The sequence below is a fragment of the Wyeomyia smithii genome, chromosome 1 (genome assembly GCF_029784165.1).
Source record: "Wyeomyia smithii strain HCP4-BCI-WySm-NY-G18 chromosome 1, ASM2978416v1, whole genome shotgun sequence".
Taxonomy (NCBI): domain Eukaryota; kingdom Metazoa; phylum Arthropoda; class Insecta; order Diptera; family Culicidae; genus Wyeomyia; species Wyeomyia smithii.
The window spans coordinates 81,004,773-81,026,986 of NC_073694.1; the positions used below are offsets into that span (position 1 = coordinate 81,004,773).

Below are 22,214 nucleotides of genomic sequence, written 5' to 3' on the forward strand. Positions count from 1 at the left end.
TTTTTGACGTGGGATTTGCCTTATGTTAGCCCTGACATAGGTTCCATCGTCCATCAAAAGACACCCACGGGTCAGTTCATGGTCGTATAGCTCCGAGCACGGATTTTGGTCACACTATTCTGTTTCATGGTTTGGCTATTAGTTAGGTCGATACGACTTGATTCCTTCCCGGAGTCGCACTTTCCTCGCGGTACTATGGGCAGCACCGAATCATCTGGCTAAATCACGGTCCGACAGATTGGGATTCCTTTTGATGGTTTCAAAATCTTACCACGTACTTTCTGGTTGATAGTTCCACTCCGATGATACCGTTTGATTTCCTTTCACCGTTTGATAACGCTCCATATGGTATTTCTTGGCAATTTCAGCTGTTTAGATAGTTTAGATGCAGACTGCGATGCATTCTCCTATGTACATTTTTTTCCCTTCTTTCGGCTTCCATGTTTGTTCCATGATTGTTTGCCAAATACAGTCGTTTTGCGGAATGTTAAAGATACATAGATAAAGCTAACAAAACTCTCGACAGGTAGGCGCCAAGAACATTTTAATTTGGCCACTAAGAGTGACACAATATGAACAAAACTTCCAATTGTAAATGAAGCAAGCTTTAAACTTATTTTTTTTAATTAAAGGTATGCAAGTAAAGTGTACTACATATGTGAGATGTTTATATCATATTATTTCAAAGAATAAACTTTTAATTTGCAAACAAATTATTAGACCGGGAATAGTAGAAAGAACGCTTTAGATAATTTAGAATGGCATTTTCAAAAAATCTCTATTAATACTGAAAAGTCACCATTATTGATTAATCACAACAAATATAACGTGATAATAATTTATTATGAACTACTTGCAAGCCCGTTTTTGGGATTATGGTATATCTTTGATACAATTGGATTTGCTTGTTTTATGTTTCTCGTAATTTGTTTTCTCAGTATTTAGTATTTAGAGTATTTAATTTTGTACAGCTATGATTGGAATATGTTTTTAATCAGGAGTTAATTTATTATTTCACTAGCATAATAAGAAAATATAAGTGTTCTTCTTAACGTTAACGATTTTTTCTATTATTTAAATTATTATTTCTGTTACAGATGACGTATTTCACCGGAATGAATCGAACGACAACCGAAAGCAGCATAAACCTGGCCCTCGAATAATGGATGGCGAAACGAGCTTAGCAGCTGCTTCTTCTACTGCAACGAACAAGACCGGTAGGAAAGCTGCAACTTTATCGGCTACCATTGCGGCTAAGAATTTCAAGAAGCAGCGAACGACTGATGTCAATTACCAGCACCCCTGGCTATACACGACCCTCAAGGGACACAGCCGTCAGGTGCTTGATGCGGACTTTAGCAGAAATGGGAAATTTTTTGCGACATGTGCGGAAGGTAAGCTGCTACAGGGGCATTTTTCATTCATGATAATTGAATGCTTCAATATTCGCTACAAATACACGTAGGGCTCATTCTTCACTAACTACGATGTTCCTAATACACTTATTAGAATTAGATTTAGCCTACAGAAAAAAATATTTCAAAGGTGAGTTGCAACAACTCATCAGATCGCTCAAAACTTTTTATAGCCGGTGATTTTAAGGGGTTATATCGACCAAATGCTCAAAAAAACCAGGCTTTTTCATGAATTTTTTCACAGGACATTTGAGATTTAAGGTATATAAGTAATATATCATTGGATTGAGCAACTCTTGCAGAATAGAAAAAATATTTTTATTGCTATTTTTGTTACAAAATGGCGGCTGTGTAGCGATTGCCGTGAACCGCTGTTTTAAAAGTTGTTCCGCGGCGAGCAGTAGAAGTCGTGCCCAACTCCACCTATAACCATAACAAAATTTTTTTCATTATCTACATAAGTGTCGCTAGTGAAGGACAAAACATTATTTTTAGAATTTTTCTTCGCAAAATGACAACGGTTTGAAAAAAAAAAGAATTCTGTTTCGACAAAAAAAATTGACTTTGATTGTTTATAACTTTAGTTGCTGTTAATCAATCGCTAAAATCGTGTGTACCTCACTAGATAATCTAATGAAGAAGCTACAGTTAAAATTTCAAGTCAATCGGATGTGAACTTTTTCAGTTCTACTGCTCGCCGGTTTTAAAACATGGTTTTGAGAAAAACGCGTTTAAAGTTTCAAATTGCTATAAATCTTAAGAATCGCAACAGTAAAGCCCCTAATAATTTTTTAACCTTCAGTCAGCTACCTCTGTGCCGTAAAGTTGTCCTTTCTGAGCTTTATCTTCCTCTTCTTCCTTTTATTTTATCTGATCTAAGGCTGCGCCTACGCTCTTTCGTGGTATCAGACATGCGACGCTCAGTGTCTTTGACGCAGTTGGCGTCCACTCCCACGCAAAATTCAAACTTGTCACTAATATTTAAGTACTTTTGAGTATAACTCACAGTTGAAAAGTAACAAAAAACTCAAACAAACAAATGGAAATTGTGAGTAAACACGTGCTGCATAGACGCTATAACGGTCGAAACTTGATGCAGCGATCTCTATACTACAAATTTGAAACACTATATCGATCATAGGTAACTTCTAATAGTTTACAAAGCATCGAAATTAAAAACAAAAACGAGCATCGCCAAAATAAACGAAAAATGTTTTTTTGGAGCATGAAAGTTGTTCGGTAAAAATAGATTTTAACGATTTTTGAGTTTAGATCAGTACTTGAGCGATGTAGATTTTGATTCTAGGAGAGTTTTAGCATGATTTAAGCCAATAAAAAAAATGACAAGAAAAAAATTTTTTTGGTACACACTTAAAATTTTTTGCCGGGTCTCGGTAATTTATTGCCGAGAACGGCACCACTGAGTGCTCGGTTAAAAAAATAATGACAGCTGTCACATTTTTCCGTAAATCTCGGTTCACCAAACTGAAATTTCGGCACCAAATACCCGAATTCCGAGATTTCAGTTAGGCTGAACCGAGATTTACGAAAAAATGTGACAGCTGTCATTTTTTTCTTAACCGAGCACTCAGTGGTTCCGTTCTCGGCAATAAATTACCGAGACCCGGCAAAAAATTTTAAGTGTGTAGATATAACCCCTTAACGCTAAACACCGCTCGTGGAATAATTCTCTACGTAATTCCAATGGCAAATTATCTCTTCGAATATGTTATTCTTTCAGTTCACATTCCTCGAACACACACACTGATTTTGCTTCTGATCATCTTCCAATAACTTTTTCCATATCACATGTTTCACATTGATTAGTTTTGGAAACATAGAAATGTGTGTACCAGATTTTTTTATTCCATAAGCTCAAGTGAAATTTGATTCCCCAATAATTGACGAAAACCTTTAGCTTCTTTTTTGTTTGCAAAATGTATGCAGACGTCAATATCAACGCTCTCGTGACCCCTCTCTAAAAACTATTAATAAAGATTTAAAGATATCAAAATTTTAGAATTTATGTCGAAAAATGTAAACCGTAATGAAAATCCTCTTAAAAGCTGGCAAAGATTTTTAAGAAATATGCATAGCCTATTCAAGTGAAGCCTATTGAAGATGATAATCATTTTCTTATAAACAATGAACAGCAAGTTTGAAGCATTACTCAGCAATTTGAGTTTTTATAATTCGAATTTAAATTTTGTGAGTTCAATTGAAAATGAAGTCACTCCTCAATATAATCAAATTCGGGAAACTCCCTCATTTCACACAACCAGAAAGTTGATTTTCTCGGTTTTTTAGACAACACTATCTCGACATTTTATGCATTTCTAAGACATTTGGCATGAAAAAAATCGATATTAAGCATTTTATGAACTTACCTGTGCTTTTCTTCAAATAAAATCCGTAGATTCTACCGATTTTTACGGCTTTTCTATTTTAATAAAATATAGTTTCCAAGCTATTACACAGGTTCACTAATAGGAAAACATAAGATCATATGTTAAACAAAATTATCAATAAGTTCCAGCAAAAAATCGTAGCAATCAAAAATTACAACGAAGTTAAAGTTTAAAAAGATTTATTTTCGTTTATTGCTCGTCAAGTTGCCTATTCATGTCATCTGTGCTAGGATTGCTCGCATGTGATTGGGTCATTGTTCTCGTAAATTTGTCCTTGAACTTTTTTTTATCAATTTTTACCGCTTGCCAATGTAATAATAGTGATAAATTGCGTATTATGAAATTGTCCAATTTCAAATAGTACGATTGAAGCAAAATCTGTGATAATACTGTAGCATATCTATAACAAAATTTGTAAGAAACATGCTGAATAACTCTGATATTTTTGTGTAGAAAACCTAGTGATAATTGCTATATTGCATGATAATCAGTGAATAAACTGATTGGAATTTTAGATATTGCAATTATCAACTTAAGTTGATAAAAACAAAGTTCGTTCCAAAATATCAAGATATGTTACAATCCTGTTATGTTTGGCTGATCGGGTACCCTTGATTCGGACCGGAGCCGGGAAGTGCTCAATGACTGTAATTCTTCCAGTGCATAAATATAAACAAATTTGACCAAATTATCAAATATTCAAGCATATTTGAGATTCATCAACTAAGTTTTAAAAAAATTGTCTAACGATCAACTTGTATTCATCAGATGCGGCAAGGAATAGACACCCAAGCAAAACTTTTGTAAACAAAGCTTCAAACGGCAATTTGACGGTACTAGCTTGCTCAATCAAGGCATGGCAGTCGCGTTAAAACTCCGTTTGAAATTTTGTACAAACAAAACGATAAGTTTATTTGAAAACTTTCTCGTGGTCCCCGTGGCTCTGTGGTTAGCGATGTCGGTCGGCTAGCTCTCCCACACGGTTGTGATATCGGGTTCGATTTCCGATCGAGTCAAGGAACTTTTCGAGCTGGAAATTTTCTCGATTCAGCACTGGGGCACGGTGTATCGTTGTACTTATCCTACACATGCAAAATGTGCCAAAAACAATATCGATAACGAATTCTCTCAACTATAATCTAGTTGATCGAGACCGCTATTAGCCCCAAGGCTAAGCGTGCGATATTGTTGTTTTATTTGAAAACTTCTGTTAACTAACTTTCTAACTCAATTGTTACTTAATCGCAATGTAATGATAAGTTAACTGTAATGAGATTAAATTTAGACAACCGTTGACCGTAATTTCGCCAACATTGCAATAAGGGTGGTTTACCGGTAATAAGAGTTGAAAAGGTTGGTTGTAAGACACGACCGCAAGGTTAACGTAGAATTACGACAACCAGTCTTAAGTCAATATTTTTTTTGTAATAGGTTTGGAAATACACTCGATTGGGTTTAATCAATTTAATGGTGTGGATGATTCGTACTGGTATTGGTAATATTTTCCAGATAGCTGCTATCGTTAAAGCAGTGCAAGCAGTAATCAATACTGATGATTTTGGTAGTGACTACGTTAACGCAAATATGAACTGATCGATTCACTATCATGAATCCGGTCATTCAAAAACATCATCGAATCAATAACAATTAAAAAGACATTGGATTTGTTCCAAACATTTTGGATTTAACGACGATTCTGGTTTTATTAATTTGCATTCGGTTTCACATTACTGGCACCAGCGTCAGTAAATTCTGTTGCAACGAAGCTCGCTGTTAGCTGTTTCGGTTGCTGACGGTGATAAGGGATGCACGAGCTTTTGATACGCACCAACTCACGAAAGTAACCAGCGGTTTTTTGAGCGCTCCAAAACTGATCGTTTGCCCCAAATCGAAGTCTACCGAAACACTACGATTTTGTATGTATTATACATATTCTGATTTCAATCTCTGTCAATGTATTCATTACGCAACGGTTGCGTTATCCTTTTGACACACTTGTTGTGTAAAAGCCAGAGCATTTAATGTGCGTTTAGAGAGGACACATCGGATGATGAAAGCTTGAACTTTTGCGTGTGAGAAATTTTCGTGACGCTCTCGATGTTTTCGGTTTTACAATTTGTACCCCTGTAGAAGTTGTCGTAAGACGTAATTCTAAGTCAAAAGCGCACTAATCGATGTGCTTAAGTTGACTCTGTTGAAAGAAAAATGAAAAGTAAATGTATGAATTAATTAATAAATGATTCATGATTGCGTACGACATAATGAATCTCATTTCATTTTCTCTAGTAGAATTGCCTGCCATTTCCAATAATTCTGCAGCTACCAAAAACTCCATTACAGCCGCCAGATAGACAGGTGCCTAAGTATCAACGCGCCCAGCGCGATCAGCCAGAAATTGAAACCCGGCTTTTCTTTCTTCGCCACGATTAGCATTCAACGTCTGTGTGGTATCGGTACAGTCATGGAATGAGCTATACATAAAACACAAAGCGCGCATTACTAGTCAACTAGGTATATTCCATCGACCTTGTTAGGGAAAAAAGCATTGGGTGACTAATCCGAGGTCGACATTTGCGTTTCGACGAGGCTTAACAATTTTCAATAAAACAATAGTTCGAACAATCAGATCTCAATTTTCTGCATTTGGACGGGTGCTTTCCAATCGATTGCTGCAAAAATGACGGAAATCGGTTGGAAACTGACTGAGTAAAAAACGTTTGAAATTGGACCCCTGTATATGTTGCCGTAGATGTGATCCCCGTGGTTCTGTGGTTAGCGATGTCGGTCGGCTAGTTCTCCCACACGGTTGTGATATCGGATTCGATTCCCGATCGAGTCGAGGATCTTTTCGAGCTGGAAATTTTCTCGACTCAGCACTGGGGCACGGTGTATCGTTGTACTTATCCTACACATGCATAATGTGCCAAAAACAATATCGAAAACGAATTCTCTCAACTAATCTAGTTGATCGAGAACGCTATTAGCCCCAAGGTTAAGCGTGCGATATTGTTTTTATATGTTGCCGTAAGACGTAATTCTACGTCAAAAAAATGATAAAACCGCTAAAGGCGAAACAAAAATATTGGAAAGTGAAAAACCGGTATTTTCGGTATTTTTCCTGAAAATCTAAAAAAAAAAAACAATAGTCACAAATCATTGCGAGCAAATGAATGCCACCCAGTTACAGGATGGCGTTACGGCTCGCTTAGCGTTGCATTTAATAAATACATTCAGATAGAAGCAATATTAAATAATAATTCACTTCAACTTGAATATTTTTGGATTCTTGCTTTCTTCTTGTTTGCTCTGCTTGGATTCAGACGATGTCTTTGTATCAATAATATGTCAACAATGTTCATATTAATAAAGTAAAACATTCATTTTTTAAGTTGAGACTAGTAAATGAAGAAGAAAGTAAATGAAGAGAGAAATGAAATAACGATTAGAAACAAATTTGAATTTTACTAATCCAAAGGAATCAAAGGTAAATTTACTTATTACGTTCGATGCTCTTTAAGCAGTTCGTCCATCTTCCAGTGATTAAATTTTAAACGCCAATCACTCGAAATAAGGTTTTTGGCGCTTGGTTCGGTTTGGCTGCACGCTGACCAAATTATTTATTGATTGACTGTTTTATCTAATAAAACATTGCACACGGGGACGTCAGACAAAAAATATCATATCCAAATTCATATTCATTTCATTTTATTTTTAGTTATATTTTGAAAAAGTAACAAAGAGAATCTATGTAAATATTTTTAAATAGTCACAAAAAGATTGTTTTACAGCATACTAAATGAATTTTTCCCACGAAAAAACTAGTAATAAAGGCATACACCCACCACACTGGAGTTGTTCTTCGAGCGGGTTTCACACGGTTCTGAAATTAACGCTGATTTTGGATTTCACACGGTTTCACTAGAAAAGTCAGTGTTTGTATGGTATTTTTTTTAAATAAAGGGAAGCTGGTAGCCACAAAGTTATTGGGTCCGCATATGGTCGTGAATTCGAATCTTAGTTAGTAGAAGCAAGTCATTTTTTGTTATCAAAGGTCTTATGCATGGGTTGATTCACAGGCTCCTCACCACCCAGGGTCTGTACTCAAAAAAAAAAAAAAAAAAAACGCGCTAGACAAAAGTTTATTCAAAATAAAAATAAATTAAGTCGGATTTTCTTCAAACTTTCAAGGAATGAACTAGTACATACGGATTATGTTTCGGCATAATCGCTTCATTCAATTACCTTTCCACTGCTGAGAGTTAGCACCTTTCCCTTAAAACCTTTCATTACAATTTGTGCAATGGTGGAGCCACTCTCATCCATTCTTTCTTCAACTCCAGTTCGTTATTAAACACACCTTGGGCAATTTTCGAACTTTGGCCTTCATTTTGGCCCAAAATCTTTCCACCGAACGAATCTCTGGTGAATTTGGGGAGTTGACGGTTTTTAATACAAAAACAACGCACCAATCCAATCGCGCGTTATGACATGACGCCAGGTCCGACCAAAATATTGTTTCGCCACCGTAGGACCGCAGAAAGGGCAACAGACGCTTCAGGAGGCACTCGGTGCGGTAAATTTCGTTGTTGATGGTACCCGTTGTGATGTACGGTTTACTCAGTTTACCGCATTGGCATATGGCCTGCCAGAGCAAGTATTTTTTGATAAATTTGTCCACTTTCTTCTTCCTTATGTCTTCCGGAACATCGAACTATGATTCGGCAACGTGATATGCATGCTGTAGGTTTCTTCATCCATAACCGCACACATCGGTTTCGTTAACTACTCTCGATACAGCATCCCTGCGCGAGACTTGGCCGCCTTGTATTGTTGATCACGCAGGTTCGGCCCCTTCCGGACCTTGAATACACGAAGCCAAGCTCGTTTCATGGTTTGAATGAATCAGGCGGAACACTCTGCCTTCAGAGCCGCGTCGCGAATCGAAAGATTAAGATTACGCTTGAAATAATCCAACACCTTCCCGGTCTTCACAGGGTCAGGTGTCTTCGAGTTTCATCCAAACATACACTCCAAATAATACACTCCAAACTAGTTATACCCAGGTTTTCATCAATTTTCACTCACGGACAAAAAGTTACACGCGGATAAAAATGGTGCTTTTTTTCGAGTACAGGCCTTAAGCATGGTTCAAATCCGATTAGGTGGACGCATCGATAGAACCGCGATGTCTAATATACAGATCGCATCACTTATCATGGTGAATCCTGCTCCAACATTACTCTTCCCTACTAACAAAATAAAACTCTTTTTTCCGATCTTTGTGGAGATGCAGAGGTTAACAAATTCTCCAACAGGTCACGCTACCATCCTTTTTTCTTCCCGTCTGCTTGCAAGGACGTTGATCACAAAAGTATTGAGTCACTAAAACATGTGCAATGAGAATGGTCGGTTACTCCCAGCCCCATTCAGTTGGTTCACTATGTAATTTTACTGATTCGGATCAATCATGGAGTATATATTTTTATTATTTTTATTATCATTATTAATTATAATATTTTTTAATTGTTGCTTCTACACAGTGGTCTGCTTGAACTGAAACTAGAAAGTTCAAAATTGATTTATATGAGATAGATAAATATCGACCCTCTGAATGTTAGATATTTTATTCAAGGACTGCGTTTTGATAAAACCAAAAATAAAAAAATACATTGAAAAACAATCATCATACCGTGAAAATTATGCAAAATAAAGACTAGCATTCTTTGTTAAAGTTGTACAAAATAAGCTGATCTAATATTTTTCGGAAATCTGCAGAACTGTATCTCTTTCTGTATATAAGTAAGTTTTGCTAAAAGTTGGGTCATCCTCATTTGTTTTTTTTTTTTGTTAAAAGAAGAGTCTTTCAAAACACATAATAACTTTTACAGAGACTACAAATATACAATATACAATAGTTGTTTTTCCACAACAAACTCAATACCGCTAAATCAATGTTCTGGAAAAATGAGCAGTGAAATTCTCAATACAAACCACACCAACTGTTAGTATCAAGCCTGCTCGATCATCGAGGGTCGCTAATAAGTCTGCGATGTTTCATCTTTGCGTTCATGAGTTAACAGCTCACAGCTAGATGTTAGTCTTTTTTGGTAAGACGTTATTCAAATCTTTTTCCAATTGAAGTCTGAGTGAATTCGATCAACTCTTTGTAGCTTTAAATGTTCAGGTGGATGTGTAGGTAGCAGAATTTGTTAAGAAAGGATTTAAAGACCTGAAGCTTGATAAGGGAAGGTATATTTAGCGTTACTACAAAAACTGTACCCGATTTTTATTAGATTTTGTGATGTAGTGCATTTGAAAAACTGCCGGAACACGGCTAATTTATTAAACTACTAAAACAAAATGTCATACTGCCATCGAGTAGTCACTATTCACTGACTCTCATAGGCAGCGCCCGGCGATACCGACTTTGAGCTTGTTCACAATTTTCAAAACCTAAATTATCGAGAATTTGATAAGAGACTGAATGATGTAAACAGGCAAAATTTATTGAAAAATGAGGAAGATATAAATAAAGCTGTCGGCATATTTAGTAACAGGCTTTACTCAATTATTGATGAACTCGTACCCAAGAGAAAAAAAGGATACAGGCAAGCAATAAATATCCGGTATGGTACACACGAGAAATTAGAAATCTCAAAAACAGAAAACAAAAGGCACATAAAGCTCATAAGAAAGACAAACCTAAATAGCTATATAGAAATTTGCAGAGCACTTGACGTATAAATATCCTTAGCATATGAGAGTTTTAATGCAAAGGTTGAAGCCAACATAAAATCCTATACGAAAGCGTTTTTTAGCTTCGCTTCGGTTGACAATATTACTGTTCAAGAAATCCTAATGTCGCTTGAAAGCCTTGATGCCAAAAAAGGACCGGGTCCCGATCAGATACCGCCATCATAACTTAAAAAATTTGCAACTTCATTTGTTAAACCCCTTTTTTGGCTTTTCAACCTGTGTCTTAAGTCAACCGATTTTCACAATCTATTGGCTGTAGCAAATATATGCAGACTCAAAATTAAGGTTTTTGATGCTAAAGAAAATACTTGAAGCTATTTCGGGCCAAATAGCATCGGCGTTGATAATTCGAAACAGATTGCGTTATGTAGCTAATGGAGTCCGGATATTCCACAGTGTAGCCAAAGTCTACATAGCAGATATCTCTCCAGCTATATGTAGTTGATATGTCAGTTAGTACAGGGGAGTATGCATGTAGCCTGCCTTCAAGAGGTTAGTGTTGAAGCGAATCAACTGAGTAGTCAGGATTATACATGGGATATTTCATGGAATGGAGGACATCATCTTAGTGGGTTAGCTCTACTAATTCGGAAAAATCTAGATATCCAACCTGCCTACACACCACTATATATCATTGCACAGAATGTAGAAGAATATGGAGTTTAAGTGTCTAGAAGAATGGGAGGAATCAACCAGACACAGAAAAGAAGTGACAAATAAAATTGAGGAACAATGCGTCTTGAACTGTCCTACAGATCAGACGTGTTTTCGGTTGCTTGTGGACTGGTCTTTGACTGCCTATAGCTTCAAAGTTTGTATTTTGTCAGTGTGTCTTTTAAAACAAATCTACTATATAAAAATGGAATTCCTTAACGCTTGATCTTATTGATGTTATTCCCTCCATCTCTGAGGTGTACAGTCACCACCATCATTTAAAATCGTTCTAAATCAAAAAAATAACCGGTGACATGTGGATTTTTCTACATGAAAATGTTTGTTGATGTTCAGAAAAGACATTTTAGGAAAAATAAAAAGTGTCTGATTACTAAAACTTGAGATATTATCTACAAAACAACGTAAAACATGCAAAATTATGACTTTTTATGTTGAGTTTGCCTCTAAATTAAAATTCAAAGCGATGACATGTGATGGTTTTTTCATTAAAATGTTTGTTAATGTTCAGGAAAGACATTTGAGGAAAAATAAAAAGTGTCTTATTACTAAAATTTGAGATATTATTCACAAAACTACGTAAAACAGGATAGATTATGACTTTTAATGCTGAATTTGCCTCTAAATCGAAATTCAATGCGATGATATGTGATTCTTTTTTCATTAAAATGTTTGTTGGTGTTCAGGAAAGACATTTGAGGAAAAATAAAAAGTATCTGATTACTAGAACTTGAGATATTATTCACAAAACTACCTAAAACATGCAAAATTCTGACTTTTTATGCTGAATTTGCCCCTAAATCAAAATTCAAAGCGATGAAATGTGATTATTTTTCATTAAAATGTTTGTTGATGTTCAGGAAAGACATTTCAGGAAAAATAAAATGGATTACCAAAACTTGAGATATTATTCACAAAACTACGTAAAACACGCAAAGTTATGACTTTTTATGCTGAATTTGCCTCTAAATCAAAATTCAATGCGATGACATGTGAATACTCTTTCATTAAAATGTTTGTTAACGTTCAGGAAAGACATTTGAGAAAAAACAGAAGGTATCTTGATGCTAAAAATTGATGATATTTTTCACAAAACTATGTATGTTTGAAGGTGATTTATGTATACAGCACAACAATATCGCACGCTAGCTCGATCAACAGGGCCGGCGGTTCATGTGGGTAGTATGGGTAGTAGAACCCACTCGAAAAATATCCATATGGGTACTTACCCACACGGAACTATCTGACAAAACCCAAAAAAATGTAATGATGCGAGCGACAGATTTTTTTTATAGATATCGTTGAGCGAGAGGTTATAAATCTACAGATTCATGTTCTATAGATTCAGTTTCTCAGGGGAGAGGATTTTTTTTAATTGTATCATTTACGATAGAGATTAGAGAATTTCAGTTACGATAGAGTTCAAAAGTTTTGGCGGTCAAAGTTACAGTTCTTTGGTCGATGCAAGGAATGTTCGAGCTGGTATTGTCTCTTGTGTGTTCTGGTGTAGTTCGAATCTCCAAGCCCAAAAGTTTTCATATCCCTGAAAGTTAATTTTTTTAAACAATTTTTCATGAAATAACATTTTAATAACATTTCATGCATTTCTAAGAGATTTGCTATAAAAAAAATCGATTTCGGAAACTTCAAGAGCTACTCTTGTGCATTTTTAGACTGGTCAAAAATGTAAGACTTTCACAACTGTAAGTGAAACTTTATCAGAAGTTCGATTAGGCTCAAATTTTTGATGGAGACTTTCTTCGAGAAGACAAAATTGTTAAGCCCTAACGTTAATTAAGAAAATGCTAAAAAAATGCCGATTTTTCATGGGTTTATCTTTACATCTACCCATGCAGCATCAATCATAGTAACCCATGAGAAAAAATTGACTCGAACTCTAACCGTAATGGCGAAAACAGTGAAGCTACACCACTCAGAAGTATGCGCGATGACGCAGTGGCAGCGGCTGAATAATATGGTCGAGTCGAGTGGTGGTCGACGTCGAGACCTATCTGGTAACGACTGGCAGGACACTCCGTACTTTACTTCCCCCACGAGGGAAGTAAGCTCTGAGGTGAAGTTTATTTCACACACCAAGTTTCCAAAGAAGGTGCTGCTGTGGCTGACAATCAGCGAGAAGCTCCGTACTAGCCGTGAATCAATGCGGTACCATCCAGAGCTAGCTTAGCAGAATGACTGGAGAGCGACACTATACTGACGACTTTTCTCTCTTTTCACTCTAACAGCCTCATGCATGAGCTGTTCATGAGAGCTCACATACAGCTACAGCTTACACAAGGCAAAGAAACTGTCTACGACAGCTCATTCTTGCGCATGTATTTTGTTCTTTCGGACATGACAGCCTAGTTTGCTCATTTTGAGGATGTCCTGTTGCTGTTGACTGTCTGCTGATCGGCTGCGGCTGTCATCGACTCGCATTTTTTCGTTTCTCCTTTGTCACAGGCCGGTGGCATATTGAATACAAAGCAAACCGTTTCCATTGTTGATATTATTTATTCCCCACGTAAGAAAAAACGTGCTTCGCACCATCTCTCTTTCATTTTTTCATCGGCCTTACTGTCGTGTATCATAATCACCTGACATCCCGCTCGGATTCGTGCTGAAGGATGTCGGAAGATTATAGGCTGTCATTTATGACAGCTTGGAATAACCAACAGACATAAGGAGATGAAAACTAACAGCCCGTATGGAGTTGCATGTGTGCTGTCGTCAGTTGCTGTCGGACTGTTTAGCGAACGTGTGGGGAACAGAGAGAGCTGTGCAATACAATGAGAGCCGGATCAGTTAAAAATTTGCTGTCATTGTCTTGCAGTCATTTTCATAACACTGATCCAGAGTTTCTTGTCGAACCAGAAGTGTAAGACCTACTCCAACAATTTTGTCGCAAAAATTGAGGAGGAATTGATAAATAAAACGAAGAAAGAAAGAAAAAACATGCCTAAACGCATGTTTTCATCCACCATGGCGAATGTTCCGGTAAACTCCCGGAAGCCCACTCGCTAGGGCGTGGAATTGCTTCTGCGAGTGAGCTTATATAATTGCTTTCCATGGTAAATTCATTGAAAACAATTATCTGTCTTGGATTTTTGCTATCACCATCCGAAATTTTTTTAATTTTTTTTTTAATGCAAACATTACTACTGAACAAAATTCGAAATCCAGTTTCTCTTAAACATTCCATTGGCATCCATTGTTGATGCACTGTGAAATTTTCGTAAAAAAATTTGTTCATGTATCTCTATTTTTGGTGTCAAAATCTCGGAAACGAAAAAAAACATGTCGAGATTCCCGACTGATGCTGACTGTCTTTGAAAATAAATTTTAAAATAAGGTGAGTGGTTAGTGAAAATGTTTGAATTATCAGTAATTATACTAACAAAAGGTCAATCTTAAAGTTACTATTAACAAAACTAATTGTTTCGACTTTATTCTGCGATAAAGTCACAGTGTTGTTTAAAAACAACATGGTAATATTTGCACACTAAAAAGTAAATCTTTCAATTTTTTTTGCATATTGGTTAGTTTTAGAGCAGTTAACCTTTTGAACAAAGATTTTATGTTTTTAGATGATTTTTTAACATCGTGCGCATTTAAGGGTTAATATTTAAAAAGTGTAACTCGAATGAGTAGATTTGAAATTTTGAGTATGGAAGATTTGTCATAAATGTTTTCTTGTTATTTTAGGAATTTTAAAATAAAAAAAAATATATCGCATTATTAGTTCACGCCAAGAAAGAAAGTGAAAGCTTAAAACAATAGTATACACTGGGGTTGTTTTTTACGCGGTTGGTTGTACCGCATTTAAAAGATTAGATTCGATATATTTAAACTAAACTTATTTGATACCGCGTACAAATAATCTTCAGAATCGAGTAAAAATAATCCTCGTTATTGTAAAAATATCCCGTTTGCAAAAAGGCAAAAAAAAACAACCCGCGTCAAAAAGGACCCCAGTATTCATATATTCACCATTTACAAGGAATTTACAAGTGAAAGTTCCACACGACTATTAAAAAGTAAATATGGTCAAGATACAACCAAATACTTAAGACATACGTAACACTGACAATTATTTGCTGGTACAAACATTTCAAACTAGTCGACAATAAAATTATTACTCCGCTCTACTGGAGCGCTAAAAAAATCCCTTAAGGAGCCGTGAAAGTATATGCAGCAATCTTCGAGCACGCAGGAAAAAGCATGCAGGTATATTGTTCGCATAAAATACTCAAAGTTCATTATTGAGGTTAAGAAAGTTCTAGTAATTTATTTCAAAACATTAGTTTTGAAGATTCCTTCGTTACGGGTGTTTTGAGTATCTAACATTTAATGTTTAACCAAGCACAAACTAGCCATGTAGTTTCTACTAATTGGTACAGAGCAGAAGATTGCGGGCTCGAATCTCAGTACAACCAGGTCATTCGTTGTTCAAGATAAACATATTATATAGAAGATTCAACTAGAGACATTTTTTATGTAACCCTACACTAGCGCGTTTCTCCTTTTATCTTTTCTAGTCCGGAATCACGTTCGCAATCTGCAATAAGTATTTTTTTCACATGATTTGTCATTTTTTTGTGGAAGTATGAAATTCGTTTCGTGTGTAAGAATATCGGTCACACGCTCACAGAAATGCATCAACAATGCACAGTGGTACAGTAAGGCAATTTGGGTGGACATGAGGTTTTCGATGCGATTTTTTGATTTAAGAGTCATAGTTTCTTCAAAGTTGTTTCTTATAGTTAGTTTTTTGTATGTGCAAATGAAGATTGAGGTGGTCTATAAATCGGCGAAATAAAAAAAATAACTTTTTTATTTGCAGAAGTAACTGTATACAATCTTCGAGACAGTTGTAGATTAACTAATTTTGAGCAACGAAAAAACTCTTTTATAGTTAATAGCTATTGACCGAAATAGAGCAATTTTACGTGACTGGCTTAGAGTGGGTTCCGAAAAAACAGTTTTTCGGGTCTATTTTTTCAGTTCAATTTTAATAACAGAGTATTCTTCGGATGACCTCAAGAGCTTAAAAATATGTTTTTATTGACGTTTTATTAAAAAAAAAAACTCTTCACCTATAAAACATATCGACAATATTTTTCCGTCAAAAGTTGCTTATTTGTTTGTTCTTAAGGTTAACCGAAGAAAACTTTGCTATAACATTTGAACTAAAAAATAAAGCAAAAAATCTGTTTTTTTTTGGGACCCTAGTTCAGCTACGTCAAATTGCTCTTAATTGGTAAATTTAATAGCTACAAAAAAAAATTAACGAAGTTGCTTAAAATTAGTTGATTTACAATTTTGCCGAAGAATGTATACAATTATTTCTACAAATAAAAGAGTTAGTTTATTTTGTTTCGTTGATTTTAGGGCCACCCTAATTTTCATTGGCACATAAATAAAGAACTAAGTATAAGAAACAACTTCTTAAAAGAAACTATTGCTTTGAAACCACAAAAGCTCATGTCCGCCTAAATTGCGTTACTGTACCACTGTGCAACGAGTTTAGTTACCTTCTTCACCACAAGAGGGGGTGTTCCCTATGCGTCTTTTCGAAATTATATGGGAAATTCGGGAGTAAACTATATTGGTATTATAAGATATTTGTTAAACGTAAAAATAAATATGATAAATACACATGTATAGATCAACAATAATTTGGTTAGGATGCTGTAGCTAAGGGTAAAAGGTGGCGGTTGAGGGAAACATGGTTACTTTACTCTAACTGGTTAACCAGCAGAATATACTTTGCTTTGCTGAATGTACAGCAAAATTACATCGCTGATTATTCAGTAATTGAATTTAAGTTTGCTGAAGTTACAGTTAAGTGCTGTCAGTTGAATGAAATTTCGCTTTACTGGATAAACAGCAAAATTTATTTTGCTGGATGAATTGCTGGTCTTACAGCTCGGCAAAATCCAGTAAAAATTTGCTGGTTTCCAGTAAAAATAAATGAGCGTGATACTCACGTACAGTCAAAAGCAAAAGTTGTAAATTTGATTAATAACACAACGGCTCGTCAAACCATCAAACCATAGAAATACTGTTTCTATCGTTTTGAACAGTTACACTGTATTTGACATCGCAGACAACATCTTACTGTACGGGACGAGCCAGAGCAACAGTACGAGTAACATATCGCAGAATGCTAAGCTAGCACGGTCTTTGCACGAGTGTCAACGTAATTGTTATGTAAACTGTGTGTAAGAGTTACTTTTTATTATTAACATTGTGGTGCTGTGTGGCCTTGCAACTACGGTTCACCTAGAAACTTTACATGAGAGTAAAACCATGTCAAGTGATCTGAAAATACGCCAAAGTTCAATAGACCATTTTTGATTTGAATAAGATTTTGAACACGTATTTCACATAGCAACCTAGCATTTCCATAGATAAAGACATCTTTCAGACTCAAGAGTTAAATTTGAAAGGAAGTATACAACCTTTGGTTGCATAGAAAACACACCCGAGAATAAATTTCCGGGAATCAATGGTGCCTTATAAAAAATATAAACAGTAAAAAAATTCAAAAATCACTGACTTTTAGAAAAACAATGACAAAATATAAAAGTCGATTTTTTATGAAAAAAAAAAAAAATGAAAATTATAGCAAAACTTTCGGTAAAAAGTCCAGTATGGTGTAATGTAAAACAATTTTTTATACAAAGTTAGGTTTTTCAAAAAATCCAAAGACTTTGAACGGTAAGATCACCCATGCCATTACTTTTAGTCATTATCGTGCACTTTTTCATATTAGAACTGAAGAATGCTGTGTTCAGGCGATGAAATCAGCTTTCCTGCGAGTCTAATATAATGAACCCACTGGTCAAATTACCCCGCTGGTCAGTACGGTTGTCCCCTTAATTTATTTTGTTTTTTTTTTTTGGCTAGGAACACCAAAATTCACAGGAATGGTTGTATAGCTATAATCTGTCGTTTTTTCCGGATTGAGCTTTTGGAGTGAAATTCATGAATATTAGGCCTTATTTAGTTAATTTTTAAAAACAGACTTTATAGAGATTGAAGTTTTATAGATATTTTTAAAAATCGTAGGCTGTTATTACAGTCATCCCAGTATTATGGGCCAGTCTACACTTTGTATTGGTTTCTAACATATTTTTATAACTTTTAATAGTCAAATTTATGTTTAGTGAACGTGTATAACGTTCACCAAACATAAATTTGATTGTAACAAGTTGTTGAAAAAAATGTGTGCATAAGTTCGTAAAATTTCGTTTTATAAACTCGAGATTTCGCGCAATAGTTTTGGTGTAATTATTTTTTGCAATAGTAAGCTAATCAGTTTTTTATGTATTCTGATGCAACGCGACAATTTGAATAAAGATGAATAAAAATAATTTCTTCCACTTAACAGACTCTTCCTTTGTATTCTGTGTAGCTTTCTTCAATTATATTATCGGGAAATACGACAGTCGAAAAATGAATGGAAAAACAACAAACATTCAATGTTTTTTTTTGGCAAGAATGCAGTTTTACAACTGCATATATTATTTTTGAAAAAATCAACATTTCTGATGTAAAAAAAAAACAGAACAAAAAAATGTGGAACTACATGCATTTGAAATTGCATTCATTAGACTGAACTCAGAGACATTTTATGCGCACAATAAAGCGTTATTGAAATGAACAATACGAGAATGAAGGTATGGATAAATTCAATTGGTTTCAGACCATTTTCTTTTATTTTTTTATTGTTTGTTCGATTTTTTTTAGTTTTTGTATGCTGCATGTTTTATTATATCAGGATTGTTTGATGTTTGAAAAAAAAAAACTTGTTAGTTAACTAGATTTCCATGTTTTTTTAATAATTTTTATTTTTGAGGACCTGTTAACCATGATCACAGACAATGTTTATTAATAACAGCTAAATTATAAAATCCGAACTAGAGAGCACACAAAACTAAACACACCAATATTCTAGCAGTAGTAATTAGTAGCACAGGTGTATAGGTGTATCTTTTAGGCCTGTGTGCGCCGAGCACTCTCTTAAAAACATGATTGTAGTAATCAATCAAACCATAGTTTAATTTGAAACCAGAACTAGACTACCATTAAAATTTAATTTAATGATCTACCACTACTCTTTCCCACTCTGCGATAACATTCCAAGTCAGGGGGTACACTCGATATAAAAAATACCGCCAAGGGGTACGCGGACAAAAAAAGGTTGAGAACCGCTGGTTTAAGAGGTTTGTTATTGAATTATGCCAAATAATAATTTTTTTTCAATCTCAGCTATTTCTTTTTTATGTCTAAACACGGCTCTTAGAGTTGACACTATATTCATAAAAAACTAGGTGGGCGAATTTTGGGTACTAGGATAAAGTGGGCGAATTATGGGGTCGTTACCCTATAAGTATGAAAATGAAAACACAGATAGATTAAAAAACTGCGAAATATTGAAAATATTCTATCCGACGCAAACCAGCTTAGTATAAAAATAACGTATTTGATATCATATTGTTGAAACAGTTTAAAAAAAAAATCTTTTCAACATTCAAGTGAATGATAACGAAATTTGATATAATTATGTATTTATGATTCTTCTGGTATATCAAAAATATTACAGGCTTTGTTATTTCTATAAAGTTCTGATATTGGTCTCTCCTTGACCATACGCTTACCTTCGATAGCGTGGACCTAAGTGGAGGAAGAATGCTCTAACCGCAGACAAACAAAACTCTTTAATTTACATTATTAACAAAACTCTTCAGGTCTTGAAAAAGACCAATCTAGAGAAACATTTCAAAAGGTCCTATCTGCTTTGATCGATTTTTTTAACGATCACTTTCATTCAATCACCACAACTTTTTGTATACCTGTCATGACACGTTATTTGCACTAGTTGATAGCGGAGGGATCCCTCTAACCTTCTGAACGAAAACCACGCTTGAAAGAGTTACTAAAGTTGAAACATTACCAAAATGAAAGGACGCTCCGGAAAAACGAAGAAAGCAGATAGGGCCTTTTGAAATGTTCATCTAGCAATGATTGCAGCTTGGAGCGTTAAGTAGGAAGGAAAAGACGCGAATAACCTTAAACTTTTATTTCGATATGTATAGTACAACGTTTAAACTATGAATGAAAATATCATGTTGAGGCAACTCCTTCTATGCACTTTGCTTTCTTCTTATTCTTAATTATAAAAAACCGGTGACCAATCAGCGTTGTTTGTGACGGGAGTAAATTAGCCCATTGCCAACTTCCCTCGACGGGAAACTATAAATAGCCTGTCGTTGGTGGCATCACGTCATTAATGCGACACAACGCTCAATGTGTGTTGATCAGCACCGCACCTTGCACACCACACATTGCGTTGTATGAATTGCGGCTTGCAATTTGCGGGATATGTTTTGAAGGATGAATGGGAAAGGTTAATGACTGTAAAGGGAAGGGATTGCTCACTTCGTTCGCATGATCGATTGCGAACATTCTCCCCCCGGGCTGAGAACAGTATCCTTTGGTTGTGGAAAGTTCGACTCGAATGGAAGTGGAGCTAATTTGGACACTGGTCGACGATACATTCTCAGTTTTTTGTTTCATGTAATAATGAGTTTTTTGTTTCATGTGTAATGAGATTGTAAAGTATGCAGATATTCATTAGATCAACGTCGCCAAAAATGATCCCTCAATTGTTGCAAACGTTGCCAACGTGATAATAGATTTGTCCGTATATCTTCCAGGTTAGTCTCGGGAATGGCAGTAAGTGGCCATTTTATCAGGAAATGGGCAGGTGTTATTGCTTCAAGTTCTCCTGGGTCGGGTGAATGTGAAAATAAAGGACGAGAGTTGAGAATTGCCTTGGATGCCAATCGAGCAAGTAAACGAGCTGTGCACAGCTCCATTCTCGGTATGGTTACAGCTTGTATTGGAGCTATCTTAAACTTACTGCATACTAACGATAGCCTTATAGTTACAGCAGACACTGAACGAATATAGATACATATGTATGCTAGGCTGGATGCATCAGCAAAGCCATGAATTTCGTAAAAACTTGCCTTAGGAAATGTTACATATCGGGGAATTCTTATAAGTTGAATTTCGTGAAGAGAATCTCGAAAAGTCTTCCATGCTTGCAAAAGTTCAGTATATCATCCCAGTCTAAATGGCTCACCCATATTTGCTGTATTATAGCCTAGAACAATGATTGGAGAAATCAGGCCGAGAGGATCAAACAGCCTTGCTATTTCAGATAGCACTTTGCGTTTCGTATGTTGTTCAAGGGTGCTACCAAAGCATTCAGGCAAAAAGAAAAATGTGTCATTCGCGGGATCCCACAGTAATCCCAACGTTTTTATGGATTGGTTGACATCGGCATCCTCAAATGTACTAAGCCTTTCCCTATCTTTCTCAGGCACAGATTTTATGATGGCTTCTTCATTCGCACACCACTCATGAATTGGAAAACCTCCGCTTGTTAGCAAATGTGTCAATCCATTCCGCTTTCTTACGGCATCATCAATGGTATCGGCACCAGTGAGCATGTCATCAACGTAAAAATCTTCTTCGACAATTTTTGCCGCTAGTGGAAAACGTTCTGCTTCGTCGATGGCCAGTTGTTTCAAAGTGCGTGTAGCAAGGTATGGTGCACAGGATGTCCCGTATGTGACTGTCGTCAATTCGAGTACTTCTAAAGGATCGGTAGTCTCCTTTCTCCAGAAAATTCTTTGTAATGACGACTGGCTACTATCTACTCGAATCTGCCGATACATTTTCGAAATGTCCGCAGTGAATACATAGCGATGTTTATGAAATCGCAAAAGTATTGAAAAAAGTTCGTCTTGAATTATGAAACCTATCATCAAATTATCGTTTAACAATGAGCCTATGGACTTGGCAGAAGCATCAAGCACGACTCTCAGTTTAGTAGTGAAGCTCATCGGCTTCAAGACTGCATGGTGGGGTAAATAATACGTTAGTT

The 22,214-nt window shown here is 35.7% G+C and overlaps 1 protein-coding gene across 6 annotated transcripts in view; it reads left to right on the forward strand.

The window, feature by feature from the left end:
* The window catches only part of LOC129719194 (uncharacterized protein MAL13P1.304), a 76,699-nt gene that overhangs the window by 48,387 nt on the left and 6,098 nt on the right, over nucleotides 1–22,214 (forward strand). For all 6 annotated transcript variants that reach the window (XM_055670692.1, XM_055670693.1, XM_055670696.1 and 3 more), the window contains one exon: nucleotides 1,098–1,394. In XM_055670692.1, the coding sequence (XP_055526667.1) occupies nucleotides 1,098–1,394 (297 nt within the window). The remainder of the gene's footprint in view (nucleotides 1–1,097; nucleotides 1,395–22,214) is intronic.